Here is a 14,741-nt window from a genome sequence, read left to right on the forward strand (position 1 = left end):
CAGCTCCACCACCATCTGTGATCATGATGATCCGCACTTTGCTGCTGCTGTTGGCGCAGATTTGCGCTTGTTCAGCTCTTCACTTGTCTCAGTCTGACTCTGTGCGAGGTGAGTTTTAAAAAAACCGCAGCCACCGTGTGTTGATTTATTTACAGTTTAAAATCCAGTGCTTTCACTTTCACTGTATTTATATAAACACCTCCTGTTACAGAGAAACCCTCTTGTTTTTGTTTTGTTTGACACATTTTAACCTCTTACAGTTTTTCTTTGTTTTCAGACGAGCTGAGCTTCAGGTCATGGATGACAAAGGTAACACGTTTGTTTTGTTTTATAATCTCTTCTGAAACTCGACACCATGTGGATTTTAAGGAAGTGACTACAATGGAAAAAACTAAAAACTAATCACAGCAACATTATTGTCAGTAAAGTGTGAATAATAGTGTATATTATTATTATTATTATTATATAACATAATAATATATAAAGTGATCATATATTATTATGTTATATAATAATAATAATACTTTTTATATTCAAAAAAAGTATGTCATTTACTCCCTGCCTCTTACTGGAAGTTAGTTTGCATACATACATGTATATATGTATATATGTATATATATAAATATGTATGTATATATATATATATATATATATATATATATTCACATGTATGTATACATGTATATATATACATAACATATGTACATATATGTAAATTTAAACCCTAACCCACTTGAAGGTAAGATTTAAAGGTGAAGTTGCAGCTGAAAAAGTGTGTGGAAGAATCCATGTAATACGGTGGCCTGGAAGTGCAAACCATTATTAAAAAAACGTGAAACACTTATTACACTTATTCCAATATTGTATTTGTTTCATGTTTTGTTCATTTGTTGTTTTTATAAAATAAAGTGTCAAATTGTCTCAAACTTTTTTTTAAGTGATTTTTGTAAAAATGTAAATTTTGCACTTCTGGGCCACCATAATTTAGCACCAATCAGATGTTTAGTTTGTCCGTTGTGGGCTACCGTAAAAACATACTGGTCCATAACAACAATGAGGTGATTGTAAATGTATTTAAGGTACATTTCTGCTAAATGAAAATTGCAAACTGGACCTAAAAGACTCTTTTTGACCTATTACTTTGAACTGAGTTCATTTATTCATTTATTTATTTATTTATTTTTAAATAATACAAATCTTTTATCATGATTTTATTTGCGCCTGTATTTCAGCTCACTCTTTTAAAGGTTCAGTGTCTCTCTTCTTCTCTGGTGTTTCCACAGTTCTGTTTGTTTTTGTTGTTGTTGTTTTTTTGCGTTATTCTGTTAGTAGCAAAGTCTGAATTAAAGCTAAATGGATAAAATAACTGGAATAATCTCCCCGTGTGCAGCACAGCAAAGTGTACAGCACAGACGAGTACCGTCAGAGACTCCAGATATTCACTGACAACAAGAGGAAGATCGACAAACACAATGAAGGGAATCACTCTTTCACAAGTAGGAGGAGGAGGAGGAGCTTGGAAAACTATTGTACAGTGTGTCATTTTTATTTTATGACACAATCCATATTTTAAGAAAACGTCCCGTTTCTTCTCTTTTTGCAGTGGCTCTGAACCACTTTTCCGACATGACTTTTGGCGAATTCCGTCGCAGTCTCCTCTGGACGAAACCACAGGTAACATTTTACTGTATTTACATATCACGGATTTGTTTCAACGATAATAATAATTAAGAGGTTTGACATTCGTCGGCTTTTTGACAGAATTGCTCGGCCACCAAAGGAAACTACGTGCGCAGCAATAAGCCGTTGCCGGACGCCATCGACTGGAGAAAGAGAGGAAATTACGTGACACCCGTGAAAAATCAGGTGAGACGCGACTGCGTGAACATCCAACAATTTAAAAAAATAAATAATAAGAAATTAGCCTATATTGTGAATTGTTTTTAAGTTTTGGCCATGTGTATAGTCCCACACTCTTAGAAAAAAGGGTTCTTCTACGAGGGCTGAGGTTCTACCTGGAACCATTTGCTTCTGAAAAACCCTTTTCCCGAAGAAAGGGTTTTTCAAGGGTTCTTGGTAACACTAATGGTTCCAGTAAGAACCATTTTGACCCAGAGAACCCTTTAAAAACCCTTTACTGAATAAAGGGTTTCAAAAGGGTTCTTGGTGGAACCCTCCAAAAGGGTTCCAGGTGGAACCTTCTCCTATGAGGATGAGCCGAAGAACCTTATATGGATCTACTTAGCACTTTTATTTCTAAGAGTGTACAGGGTGCAGAATTACTCATATAGGCGATACAGTATACTCATATACAGCTCTGTATGTATGAGTATATATTGGGTTGACAAAGAATCCATCAGTATATTTTATGGCGTTGCCTCTCACGACGCTTCTTTTCGCAACCTCAGGGAAATTGTGGCAGTTGCTGGACTTTTTCTACGACCGGCTGTCTGGAGTCTGTCCTCGCCATCAGAAGCCAGATGCTCCTACCGCTGGTATTGTATTCACAACGTAGCTTTGCCTTTGTCACAGTGTGGGACAAACATCATGTACATGTACCTTGAGCACCTCTGTGACTCCACGTTTTCAAATGATCTAGTCGGAGCAACAGCTTGTGGACTGTGCGCAGGACTTCAACAACCATGGATGTAAAGGGTCAGTGTCAAAATGTGGGGTTTTGTTTTGTCATTTTATGCTGTGATAGCCCTCTAACTACATGTGTGCACCACTTAACAGTTGTATTTCGACAGTGAGTTCTCGGTTTGTCTTGTAGTGGTCTTCCCAGCCAAGCATTTGAATACATCCGGTACAGCCCGGGACTGATGAAAGAGACGGACTACCCATACAAAGCTGTGGTAAGTCCGTAATCGTTCCTATACAGTATCAACCCACCTTTGCGGTACTAAACATTGGTGAAAATGGACAAGCATCGGCACAGATCTGGTGAAACGTTTAGTAAAATAAGGTAAATGTGGTGCAAAAATGGCTCAGTAGTTCCCCCAAAGGTGAAACCAGGTAGGACAAAGCCAAAACTAAGTTGCACCAAATTCCACGAAACTTGGTGGAAACATGTCGCAGCCCAAGAAAAACAAAAAAGTCTATTGACACCATGGCCTCAAGTCAACAGGAAGTCAGCCATTTTGAATTTGGCAAACTCATCTGCACACAAAGTCGTACCAAAATAAGAAATGTGTCAATTTGTACGAAACACATCAAAGATGCAAAGTTTTCATGAAGCCATGCAGATTCAAAAGGGTGTGGACACGAGACCGACTCCGAACGCGTCTACAAACATGAACGTAACCCGAACTGGAACTCAGCCATTTTAAATTTAGCATTTGAATACATCCGGTACAGCAAGGGACTGATGACTGATAAGTTGCACCAAATTCCACAAAACTTTGTGGAAACATGTCGCAGCCCAAGACGAACAAAAAAGTCTAATGACACCATGGCCTCAATTCAACAGGAAGTCAGCCATTTGGAATATGGCGTCCATCTTGGTGATTTTTGTAAATGAACGAACTCGTCTGCACACGTAGTCGCGCCAACATAAAAGATGCATCAATTTGTAATTTGTAATCAATTTAGCAAGTGGTCTGTAACTTTGCCGTACATTGACCGATCTGCTCGAAACTTCGAAACTGCTCGAATCTTAATTGGTGGGTTTTCTCTCTCTCTGTCTTCAGGAAGGCCGTTGCCAGTATAACCCACACAAAGCCGTTGCTATCGTGGAAGATGTGATGAATATAACAGAGGTGAGTTAACATCAGTGTTTTCTCTTCGAGATGAATGTTATTACCCAAACAGTTATTCCTGTCACCACCATGTTAGTACCACGAGATGGACATGGTGGACTCTGTTGCCATGCACAATCCAGTCAGCTTTGCCTTTGAGGTGACCTCGGACTTCATGCATTACAGCAAGGGCGTGTACACCAGGTGAGACATATGTCATTTTGTAAAAATGTCTAATTTCACTATTTTACGAATGGAAACGTTTGGCCTGACTGGCTTCAAATTGGTTTGGTACCTCCTTCACGAACATACGGATCTCTTCTTTATTTGCTTTTAGCACTGAATGCCACAACACCACAGACAAGGTGAACCATGCAGTGCTGGCAGTTGGATATGGGAAGGACAACACCCTTCCTTACTGGATTGTGAAGAACTCGTGGTCATCCCATTGGGGGATGGAGGGGCAAGTACATACAGTACCCAATTATTTGAAATGAGTGCCAACCAGAGACAGACATAAACATTGCATTGTTCTCCTCTTACAGATATTTTCTCATTGAACTTGGAAAGAACATGTGTGGACTTGCCGCCTGTTCATCCTTCCCAATGGTTTGATTCCTGCATCGTAACAAACTACAAAATGGCTGAAAGGGGAAAAGAATGAAGCCTTTTGTTATTTTTCATTCACTCTATATGGAAATGTTTCCAAAATATAACATTTTTAGTATGAACAATCTCAGCATTCTGTAACATGAGGTCAATCAATCAATCTAAGTACATTCTATAATAAATCTTTTTTCATTGCAACATACACTCGCAGTTTGTTCTTTCTCCTAATTTTCAATTGTATGGGTACCAGTGAAGGTGCCAAGCAGTTTCAAATAGTCATATATGTTAGCACTAATGTATGATAAAGCCAAACCAGAAAGATATTCGTACTACTGCGAATAATGTGAGTGTTATACATTCATTAAAACATGTATTCTTTGTCCTGGGGGAAGTCTAAATTAAGATCTGGATGGATGTATTTGCGGTATTAACATTTAATGACAGTATGTTTACATGTAAACACAACATTGGGATGCTCTGTTAAGGCCAAAATAGTAGTCAAAAGTAAAAATAACTCATGTGCAAATAGTATATTTATTAAATAGTACATATATACATTATATATTACATATATTATATTACATTATATAAGACTAAATAATAAAGGGAATAAATGAAAGAGAAAGTGAATTATATTTACAACCATGCTGCAATAAAGTTCATGTGCTTTTGTAGGCTTATTTTCCCTCCATGTAGCTACACGCTTAATGACTACATTTCCCAGAATCCTCGTCGATGCTCGACGTCAGCCAATCAGGCTTCAGTTTATTGAATGGGCGCTAAATCAAGCTGTTATCACAGCGCCCCATACTACTGGAACAGAAGAGGAGACGCAGAGAGATAGTAAATAAATGTTGTGGTTAAATAAATACGCACAACTTTCTACGTTTGAGGACTTTAACTTCGTTAACCTGGAAAGTAGAGCTCGAGTCTCCGGTAACTTGTCTCGTCCCGCGTCACGACACGAGCAATGCTGAGGAAAGTAGCCACGGCTAACACTCACTAGCACGGCTACACAACAACAACAACAATGACCGGTCTGCCGCAGAATAACCTACAGGAGCAGCTGGCGCGGCACAGCACTGCTGCTCAGGGCAAACTGTCTCTGTCTAAACCCAAAACCGGGTGAGTACGTTCACACGGTTAACCCACGCCACCGCAGCATCACGGCTAAAGAGTTAGCATCGAGCTGTCAGCTAGGGCTAAGCTATCGTTGTCTGTGAGTTGGTTGGCACAGAAGAGCTAATGTCAACACTGATTTATTTTACTCATTCATCCAACAGAGCCAGTGTCACACAACACATCAAAGTCACTTCCAGTCTCTTTGTACACCCATGATTTGTCACAATATGAAATTATATACGTTTATAACATGGTTGTTAATGAGTAATTTATTTAAAAAAATATTTTATGTATCTTAGTGAATTCTTCAGATTATATCAACATGTTCTTCCCCTAAAGTTCAGGAATACATTTAATGTCTTTATACCACTATTATTATTACTGTTATTATTATCTGTATTTCCCAAAGTTAGCTTTTTGTTGTTGGCTTTATACCAGCTACCACAAGGTAATTCAGTCAAATTAATCTGCTGGCATTGTAATTAAAGTGCTATATAAATGTAATGAATAATAATAATAATAATAATAATTAGATTTTTATTGTGTCCTTTGTGGGTTTTTTTAATGATTGAAGATCAAATAAAAGCCATAGGTAGACTTTAATTGTAGTAAATCACTATAAATAGATTAATAATATGAATAAATGAATGAATACACTCACTGAATAATTTGTTTTGGATTCATGTCTGTATCTATAACTTTAATATATGCCATTGTATAAAAGCGTATATCAGTTTTTTTTTTTATTAATAACTAAACAATTATCACACCCTTAAAATCAAAAGGGCTTTGTGCCACATTGTCCTAACTTCCTTCCTGTGTATTTCTCAGGGCTTTTTCTTTTAGAAAGAAGTCCTCATCGGGTTCGACCAAAGTGGACGTGCCGGCCAAGGTAATCCGCTCAAATGTTTTGGCAAACAAGAGTGTCAATGTCCCTCAGAGCAGTTTGGTGACTAAACCTCTTTTGGCATTTTCAAACAAGCTTGAGGGATCTCAAAAGTCCAAAATCAGCAACTTCTTCCATGTAAGTTCTAAAGGCAAGTCCGACTCCACCAGCCCTGCGGCCCAAACTCATTCACCGGTGTCGGCTACTAAGGTGACGACAGCTCCGGCTGGAAATGAAAGCATCTCTGCGAGTCTGGATGCTTCACTTGGATTCCCGATGGACGACTGGGATGATTTCGATGACTTTGAGACCCCCGTCAGGAAAAAAAAAGACTCCGGTAAGAGCACGCCGGTTAGAACTCCTACAGAGGAACGAACACAAGGATCGGGAAAACTAAGCCTTCATTCCTCCGCTGAGACGCCAGTCTTTTCAGCAAAGAACAGCCGTGTTTCACTTCTAGAAACGAGTGAACTGGAAAACGATGTCGACAAAGCTGCTATTTCAACAGGATCTACTTTTGACCAGGACCCAGACTTTTTACTGGGAGATTCCCCAGACGTTCCCAGGAGACGAAGACGCCCTGTAACTCATAGGAAGTCTGTCATGAGTGACAGTGATGAGGACAGCAACGTTGTCTCTAAACCTTCTGAAGAAAAAACAGGTAAGTCTTAACAGGACTGTAATGCTATAATTAAAAAAATAATAGACTGTATTATATATATTTGTTGTGCTTTATTTTAGACTTAAAGGAAAAGAAGACTGAGAGTACAGTCATAGACCTTGACGGCCACTCGGAGCCTGAAGATGACCAGGACTTCATTCCCCCGTCACCGGTCCCTGATGTGATCTCTTCTAATATTTCTGTGGTTGAGACAAGGTCAGTTTTTTTTTACTTTCACTACATCGCTCATGTTGTCATCTTTTACCTCAATCTCCTGATGTTTTCCAGACATTTCAGGAAATTTAAAGTTCTCTTAAACATCCAATCTGTTAAATATTCAGGTCCAAAAAGATCTGTTCCAAAACAGTCGAGGTGGAAAGTGGGAGTAAAGTTTGTGCCAAGGGACCGGACACCAGTGTCCCTGAATCCGCTCATCACCACACAGTGGACAAAACAAGTGGGTGCTAGACCTTTTTATCAGAGTGTGTTCTAGATCCTCATTTGAATAATTGTCCCTTTGTCCTGTTTCTTCTCATCGTGTCTTAGACGAGCAGCTTTACAGTTTAATGGAGTCTATTTGCTCTCTGGTGGATTCCATTCCTGAACATGAGCTGATCGGCCTGTCTTGTGGCGATGAGCTTTTACTGAAGAGGGCTTTAAGGTTTGTATGTTTACGTGGGGAAAAATGGCGCTATTATTCACAATATTTTAATTAGACCCGCAACTAACGATTATTTTCATAACCGATTAATCGTTTAGTCCATAAATCGTTTGGTTTTAATGATGTCTTTGTTATGTGGAGCAAAGAAACGAAGAAAATATTCACATTTAAGAAGCTAAAACAATCAGAAATCTTGCTTTAATCATGAAAAAAGCTTCAAACCGATTAATAGATTATGAAAATAGTTGATTTTAATGATGTCCTTGTGTTTCCTACAACGACGTCATCTGCCACTTTTCTCATTTAGGAAGAGGATTCTCGCGACTGGAGTTGGCGTCACGTTGAGGAAGCAGCAGCCAGACAGCACTGTGATCTCTGAACCCAGCTTTAAAGACAGATTTTCTTTAAGCTGCGATACGTCGAGCGTCGCCTCTCCCGGCAGCTTTGTCCCCGCAAACTCCACAAAACCACTTCACCTCACACGGTCTTCGATAATCTCTGTGGACTACGACTCCGATCACTCTGATAGTATTATAAACGTGGACTCGTACGCTAAAAACAGCGAGAAGCTGTATGAAGAGACTGCGACGACCTGCGATTCTCCGTCAGATTACCGCCTCTCCAAACCGTTGTTTAATCCCTCAAAGAAAACGAGTGAAAACACGGACGGCTCGGGTCTTTTCTACTCTCCCAAGAACAAATCGAATTCCCCAAGGACCGTCCCAGCTGCACACGTGGAACCAGATGATTTTTACCTCGACGACTTCGACATCGACGACTTTAATGACTCGGATATCCCCGGTTACTTTGACGAACCTCAACATTCGTTGATCGCGTCTACTGCGGTGAAAGAGGGTGGGCCGAGCAAGTCTGTGTGGCAGAACAAACCGACAACACCCGTGTCTGCTCCGAAGCCTCCACAGATCTCCTCCCCAGGTAAGTCAGCATGGCAGGAAGTTTGTTTATGAAACTCTTTGTCCCCAACACTTTTTTGATTTGTTGTTTTGCTGTCGCAGAGCCGACCTTCAGGAACCCGGCCCACGATCGCTTCAGAGGCTTCAACTTCTCCTACTCGCAGGAGATGATGACGATCTTCCACAAGCGTTTTGGACTCCACCAGTTCAGGTTCAATCAACTCGAGGCGATTAATGCGACGCTCGAGGGGGAAGATTCGTTTGTTTTGATGCCCACAGGTTGGTACAAACGCACTTATTCACGTAGGGCTGCAACAATTACTCGATTACAAAAACTCTGCCTTGAGACAGAGACTGAAACAGTCTGTAAAATGCAGAAAATTTCCAAAGGGTGGGACCATTTCACGTTTAAGCAAAGCCAAAAAAGGTTGTGGCATACACCAACAGCACGTCCTCAATGATTCAGCATTTAAGCCGAAAGCTTCCAGTTGCTAACACTTCTGGTACACGCTAACGTAAACATTGATGTTACCTGATTTAATGGAGCTTACTAGGGCTGCAGTTATCGGAAAAAATTTGTAATTGTGTAATTTACCGATATACATAATAATAATAATAATTTTGCGCTTCGCGTCCTCGATTAATCGGAAAATAATTGGTCGAATGCTCGATTCCAAAAATATTCGATGGCTGCAGCCCGATATTCATGAAACACGGCCGCAGTAAGGATTCAAAAACCCCTCTGTGTTGCATTTTCTAGGCGGTGGCAAGAGTTTGTGTTACCAGTTGCCGGCCTGCGTGTCGACAGGAGTCACTGTGGTCATCTCTCCCCTGAAATCACTCATTGTCGACCAGATCCAGAAACTCACCACACTCGACGTAAGCATGTTTTCACTCCTACAGTATATAGAATGCTGTTCTACATCATAAAGGCTGCACTGCTTCTTTATTTTTAATGTTTATTGTCACTTTTTATTATTTTAGATTCCATCAACGAGTTTGTCTGGTGAAAAAAGTGACAGTGAAGCGGCGAGGATTTACATGCAGCTCTCCAGGAAGGAGCCGGTTATTAAACTACTGTATGTCACTCCTGAGAAGGTAACGAGTGGATCTGTTATGTTTGATTTGTTATTGACATTAAATGAATCAGAAATACACTCTTTACATTGTTAACGTGGTAAACGACTATTCTAGCTGTAAACATCTGGTTTTTAATGGAATATGTACATAGTTGTATAGAGGCCCATCTCCAGTGTTCTAATGGTACATTGTGTTTACTAATCGCGTTAGAAGGCTATTAGATGATTAGAAAACCCTTGTGCAATGATGTTAGCACAGCTGAAAACAGTTTTGATGAATAAAAGTGTGATTTTCAATGTAAAACACCAAAAAATGTGTATGGGTGACCCCAGACTTTTGAACGGTAGTGTATGTGATGCATCTTTTCTTCTTCCCAAGGTGAGTGCGAGTAACCGGCTGATCTCTGCGCTGCAAAACCTGTACGAGCGAGCGCAACTGAGCCGCTTTGTCATCGACGAGGCTCACTGCGTCAGTCAGGTGCGCTTGTTTCTGATTTTGCTCTACACAATATAGTTTCTATTCTTGCAGCGACCGTTGTTGAAACTAAACTTCCTCGTACGTTTTTCAGTGGGGCCACGATTTCCGTCCCGACTACAAGAGGTTACACGAGCTGCGCCAGAAATTCCCCAACGTGCCGATGATGGCTCTGACGGCCACTGCCACACCACGCGTCCAGAAAGATATCCTCAACCAGCTGCACATGTCGAAGCCGCAGGTGTAAGTGTTTGAATTCAGTCTCTGTGTCGCATCTTTTTTCACACCCAACAGTAACTGTACAATTTTTTGTTGACCAATGTTTTTTCCAGGTTCACCATGAGTTTTAACCGAACAAACCTGAAGTACGCCGTGCTGCCCAAGAAACCCAAAAAGGTGGCCGACGACTGCATCACCTGGATCAAGAAGCACTACCCACGTAAAAAAACACTTTATATATTACTACAGAGGAATAGCAGTTAGAAACATTGCTTGTTTATTAATAAGCCGTCTCTCTGCCGATGCAGGCGACTCTGGTATTGTTTACTGTCTGTCCCGTAAAGACTGCGACGCCATGGCTGAGAGTCTTCAGAGAGCGGGGATATTGGCTCTGTCGTATCACGCGGGACTTAAGGACAAGGACAGAGAATATGTGCAGACCAAGTGGATTAATCAAGATGGCTGCCAGGTGAGGCCAATGTTTTTCTGTTTACTTTCCTCCCTTTATTTTCATTGTGAAGAAAGAAAAACCTTTTGGGAAAAAAACATTTTGATTTTTTTTTTTGGGGGGGGGGGGGTTTATTTGTGAACATTTTTATTTTGAAAAAAAAAGGTTTTTTTGGGAGAGAAAAAAATTGGGGAAAAATGTTCCTCCCCATAATTTTGGGGAACATTTTTTTTTGTTTTTGTAAATGTGTTTTTTTGTTTTGTTTGGAAGAAAACATTTTGGGGAAAAAAATGTACAAAAAAATGTGGGGAAAAAACATTTAGACATTTTTTTGGGGGGAAAAAACATTTTGAGAAAAAAAAAATTGGGAAGAATTAAATTTTTGGGGAAATTTCTTTTTGAAAAAAATAAACCTTTTTTTTTTTTTTAGAAAAAAACAATTTAAAAAAATTTGGGGAAAACATTTTTTGGGGAAAAGAATGCGGAAAAAATTTTGCACCACTTTGCTTTCAGGTTATTTGTGCCACCATAGCCTTTGGCATGGGCATCGACAAGCCCGACGTGCGCTACGTGATCCACGCCAGTCTGCCCAAATCAGTGGAGGGTTACTACCAGGAGTCGGGAAGAGCCGGCCGAGACGGCGAGATCTCTCACTGTATCCTGTTCTACTGTTACTCGGACGTGGTCCGCATCAAGAGGATTATCAGCAGTACGTGGCAAACTAATGGCTAACTAACTGTACGTGTTCGTCATGCTGACAATGGATGTTTTTTTCTTCTTTCCCCAACAGTGGACAGAGAAGGTGACAAACACGCCAAGACCACTCACTTCAACAACCTCCACAGCATGGTGCACTTCTGCGAGAATGTGATGGAGTGCAGGAGAATCCAGCTGCTGGCGTATTTTGGGGAACTCAAGTTCAATAAAAACTTCTGCAAAGACCATCCGGACGTGAGATGCGACAACTGCTCCAAGCCCAATGTAGGAATTATTTTATTTCACGTTGTAATTCTTATTATGAAGCTGCCTGTGGTTTGTATTTGAGCAATATTTCTTTCTACGCAGCAATACAAGATGAGAAATGTCACGGAAGAAGTGAAGAATATCGCGAGGTTCGTCCAGGACAACTGTGAGAAAGTCGGAGCGGGGTTCGCAAAGAGTTCTCAAAAGAACCGACTGACGCTGAACATGCTGGTGGATATCTTCCTCGGTAAAGAACGTGCTTGTGTCTGCAATGAAAAATCAATTTTTGTAACTGTATCTTGACGCATATGTCCTTTCTTAAAATGATTTTTGTTAGGCACGAAATCTGCAAAGGTACAGTCGGGAATGTTTGGGATGGGAGGAGCCTACTCCCGACACAACGCCGACCGTCTCTTTAAGAAGCTGGTTCTGGACAACATCCTGGTGGAGGACCTGTACATCACCGTCAACGGTCAAGCTGTGTCTTATATCTCAGCCGGACCTAAAGCCATGAACGTGATGTCTGGACACATGCAGGTAAACGGGTCATACCAACCCTGCTTTAACCCCTTCTTCCCTGACCCTCTTTTTGGAGTCCCTGTGCAAAAAAATGACATGTCCAAACTAAATGGAGTAAATCTCTGCAGTTTATGTGCATTATCTTGGTATCAAAATGAAGAAGATAAAACACTTGTGAGATTCCACCAGAGGTGTAAGTTTCACTGTAGATGCCACTGTGTCAGAGTAAATGCACATGGAACACAGCAGAAATGAAGGATATTTTTCTCTCGCCTAAAAAGATATGGTATTTTAAAGTAAATATCACCTTTAAAATCTGCAGTAGGAGCTTAAAAATGCATGGAGGTCATGTAACAACATGTGGACACGAGCTGTGCAAAGTCTGATGCTGCTGATGTGAGGCAGAGTAAAATGACGGAGGTTTTAGTAAAGAGATGTCTAGGTGTGCTCTCGTTTGGCACAGTTTGGCACCAGCTGTGCCATTTGAGATTTGCGGTACCAAATTATTAAAACCCACTTAATTGTATTTACATGTCACTATTTGTCTAAAAAGAACTTCTTTTGAAGAAATATATATATAAAAAAGTATGCTGTAAATCGATGCTCCCTGTGCGGCGTGTAATGACAACTTTGTGACTCTGCAGCGTCTTCAGTTACGCAGCGCCATAGCACTGGCCTTGTGGGTGTGGCTAATTTTGGTGATTGACTGCTCAATTTAAACCTCTAAACCGGTAGAATCAGGCCCCGGTCTCCAAATGTGCGTGAATCCACGTCTTGACATTCCCACTTCTCTAATCAAAACAATCTCATGTCGCTCTGGAATGATCAATCAGACTGGGAATAGTTCCCAAAGCATGCTGGGAAGTGTAGTTCTTCATTAGAAGTGGTTTTGTTCTGGTGGAAATAACTTGTTTTGATAAACAGCAAATGTAAGACAACATTTCTGCTTGTATTTCTTGAAAGTCGGTTGTTATTTTGGGGCCGGATCCGTGAATCTTAGTCGTAGAGTGATCAAAAATGGTACGACTGTTGTTCCAGGTGGAGTTCTACGAGACGGAGACCGCGTCGAGCATCAGGAAACACAAAGCCGCCGTGGCCACCAACGTCTCTCAGAGAGAAGGGAAGGTTCAGGAGTGTCTGACGGAGCTGACCGACCTGTGCAAGGAGCTCGGCAAAGCGTTCGGCATCCACTACTACAACATCTTCTCCACGTCCACGTTGAAGAAGATCGCTGGTAATGATGTGTGGAATGTGTGTGTGAAAACCACCCCCTGTATAACGTGAGCCTTTTCTAAAACCAGTGTTTTGTCATCCTCACACGACAGAGAAGCTCTCGTCTGACCCGGACGTCCTTCTTCAGATTGATGGTGTGACGGAGGACAAACTGGAGAAGTACGGAGCTGAAGTCATCACGGTGTTGCAGAAGTACTCGCAATGGCAGTTGCCTCGTAAGAGACTCTATAAATGTCTATTTCTTGACTAATTTATCAAAAACACTTTGACTTTAAATTTCAGCTATGGTACAAAGGTTTATTCAGACTCAGATTAGAATTTAATCTAGTCTAAAGTTATTTATCATCCTTAACAGTTTGGATTTGGATGAATTTGGAAGTACTGTAGGTGTTTGAGTCTTAAACTGTGAAACCCTGAAGTGCACCATCTGCTGGTTAATACGTGTAACTGCAACAGACAAAGAAAGCTTCATGTGGGGTCTATTAGGAATATGTGAGTGTATGGTGGTTGTTTATGAGGGTTTTTTAAGGCAAAAAAAAGATGGAAAACATTTTATTTGTCAAATCCACATCTTGTCTAGTAAATAAATAAATCCTGCGTCATCTGTGCAGAGGAGGAACCAACAAACGGTGGCGATGACGGGTGGATAGACACGACGCGAGGCCGCGCCAACATCGACTATGATGACGAGGAAGACGACGGCGGCGAGTCGTCCACCTACTTTCACAGACAAGGGGCGCAGGGACAGAAGAGGAAGAAAGCTCCGTTCTTCAAGTATTCCAAGAAGAGAAAAGGGTCAGTTTTTGAAAATTTCACACGTCTCACTCTGTGTCACATTTAACAATAAAGATTCACTCATATTTCTTTGTCGTTCCCGTGCGGGATTCAGTCAGGGCTACAATAGCAACAAGTCGTCGTCGTCGAGCTCCAGAGGCGGATACAAAGCAGCGGGACGTGGCTACAGGAGCTCGGCAGGAGACGCAGGAGGAGGAGGAGGAGGAGGAGGAAGGAGACCGGGCTTCTTAGCTGCACCAACGCCTCAAAGCAAACAGCGACCTTTCATGAAGCCAACTTTTTCACACATGAGCTAAAAACAACCTGAACTTAAACTTTATATTAATGTGATGTACATGTCTGTCACTGTTTCTGTTTATTTAAAAATGTATTTCAACACTAAATTTTGTTTTTTTGTACATTTTCTATATTAAAATCAGT

General features: G+C 40.8%; 2 protein-coding genes across 2 annotated transcripts; both read left to right on the forward strand.

The window, feature by feature from the left end:
• The first annotated feature begins 286 nt into the window (after nt 1-286).
• ctsh (cathepsin H) lies at nt 287-4,490 on the forward strand. Its single transcript, XM_083893522.1, has 11 exons — nt 287-309; nt 1,391-1,496; nt 1,604-1,674; nt 1,762-1,866; nt 2,409-2,495; nt 2,600-2,655; nt 2,774-2,855; nt 3,690-3,758; nt 3,835-3,941; nt 4,075-4,200; nt 4,283-4,490. Exons 1-11 carry the CDS (start codon nt 301-303, stop codon nt 4,350-4,352), a joined length of 888 nt encoding a protein of 295 aa, XP_083749648.1. The 5' UTR covers nt 287-300; the 3' UTR covers nt 4,353-4,490.
• An 886-nt stretch (nt 4,491-5,376) lies between these two features.
• Nucleotides 5,377-14,617, forward strand: blm (BLM RecQ like helicase; the record flags this gene model as incomplete). The annotated part of the gene is made up of 22 exons (XM_083893801.1): nt 5,377-5,471; nt 6,300-6,360; nt 6,451-7,015; nt 7,096-7,231; nt 7,357-7,472; nt 7,562-7,676; nt 7,984-8,612; nt 8,693-8,869; nt 9,351-9,469; nt 9,575-9,688; nt 10,049-10,147; nt 10,239-10,387; nt 10,477-10,583; nt 10,672-10,832; nt 11,325-11,520; nt 11,602-11,792; nt 11,877-12,021; nt 12,112-12,311; nt 13,332-13,527; nt 13,619-13,741; nt 14,138-14,354; nt 14,416-14,617. 22 exons carry the CDS (start codon nt 5,377-5,379, stop codon nt 14,615-14,617), a joined length of 4,113 nt encoding a protein of 1,370 aa, XP_083749927.1.
• Between the last annotated feature and the right edge of the window lie 124 nt (nt 14,618-14,741).

This window comes from Microchirus variegatus (assembly GCF_963457635.1).
Source record: "Microchirus variegatus genome assembly, chromosome: 8".
Taxonomy (NCBI): domain Eukaryota; kingdom Metazoa; phylum Chordata; class Actinopteri; order Pleuronectiformes; family Soleidae; genus Microchirus; species Microchirus variegatus.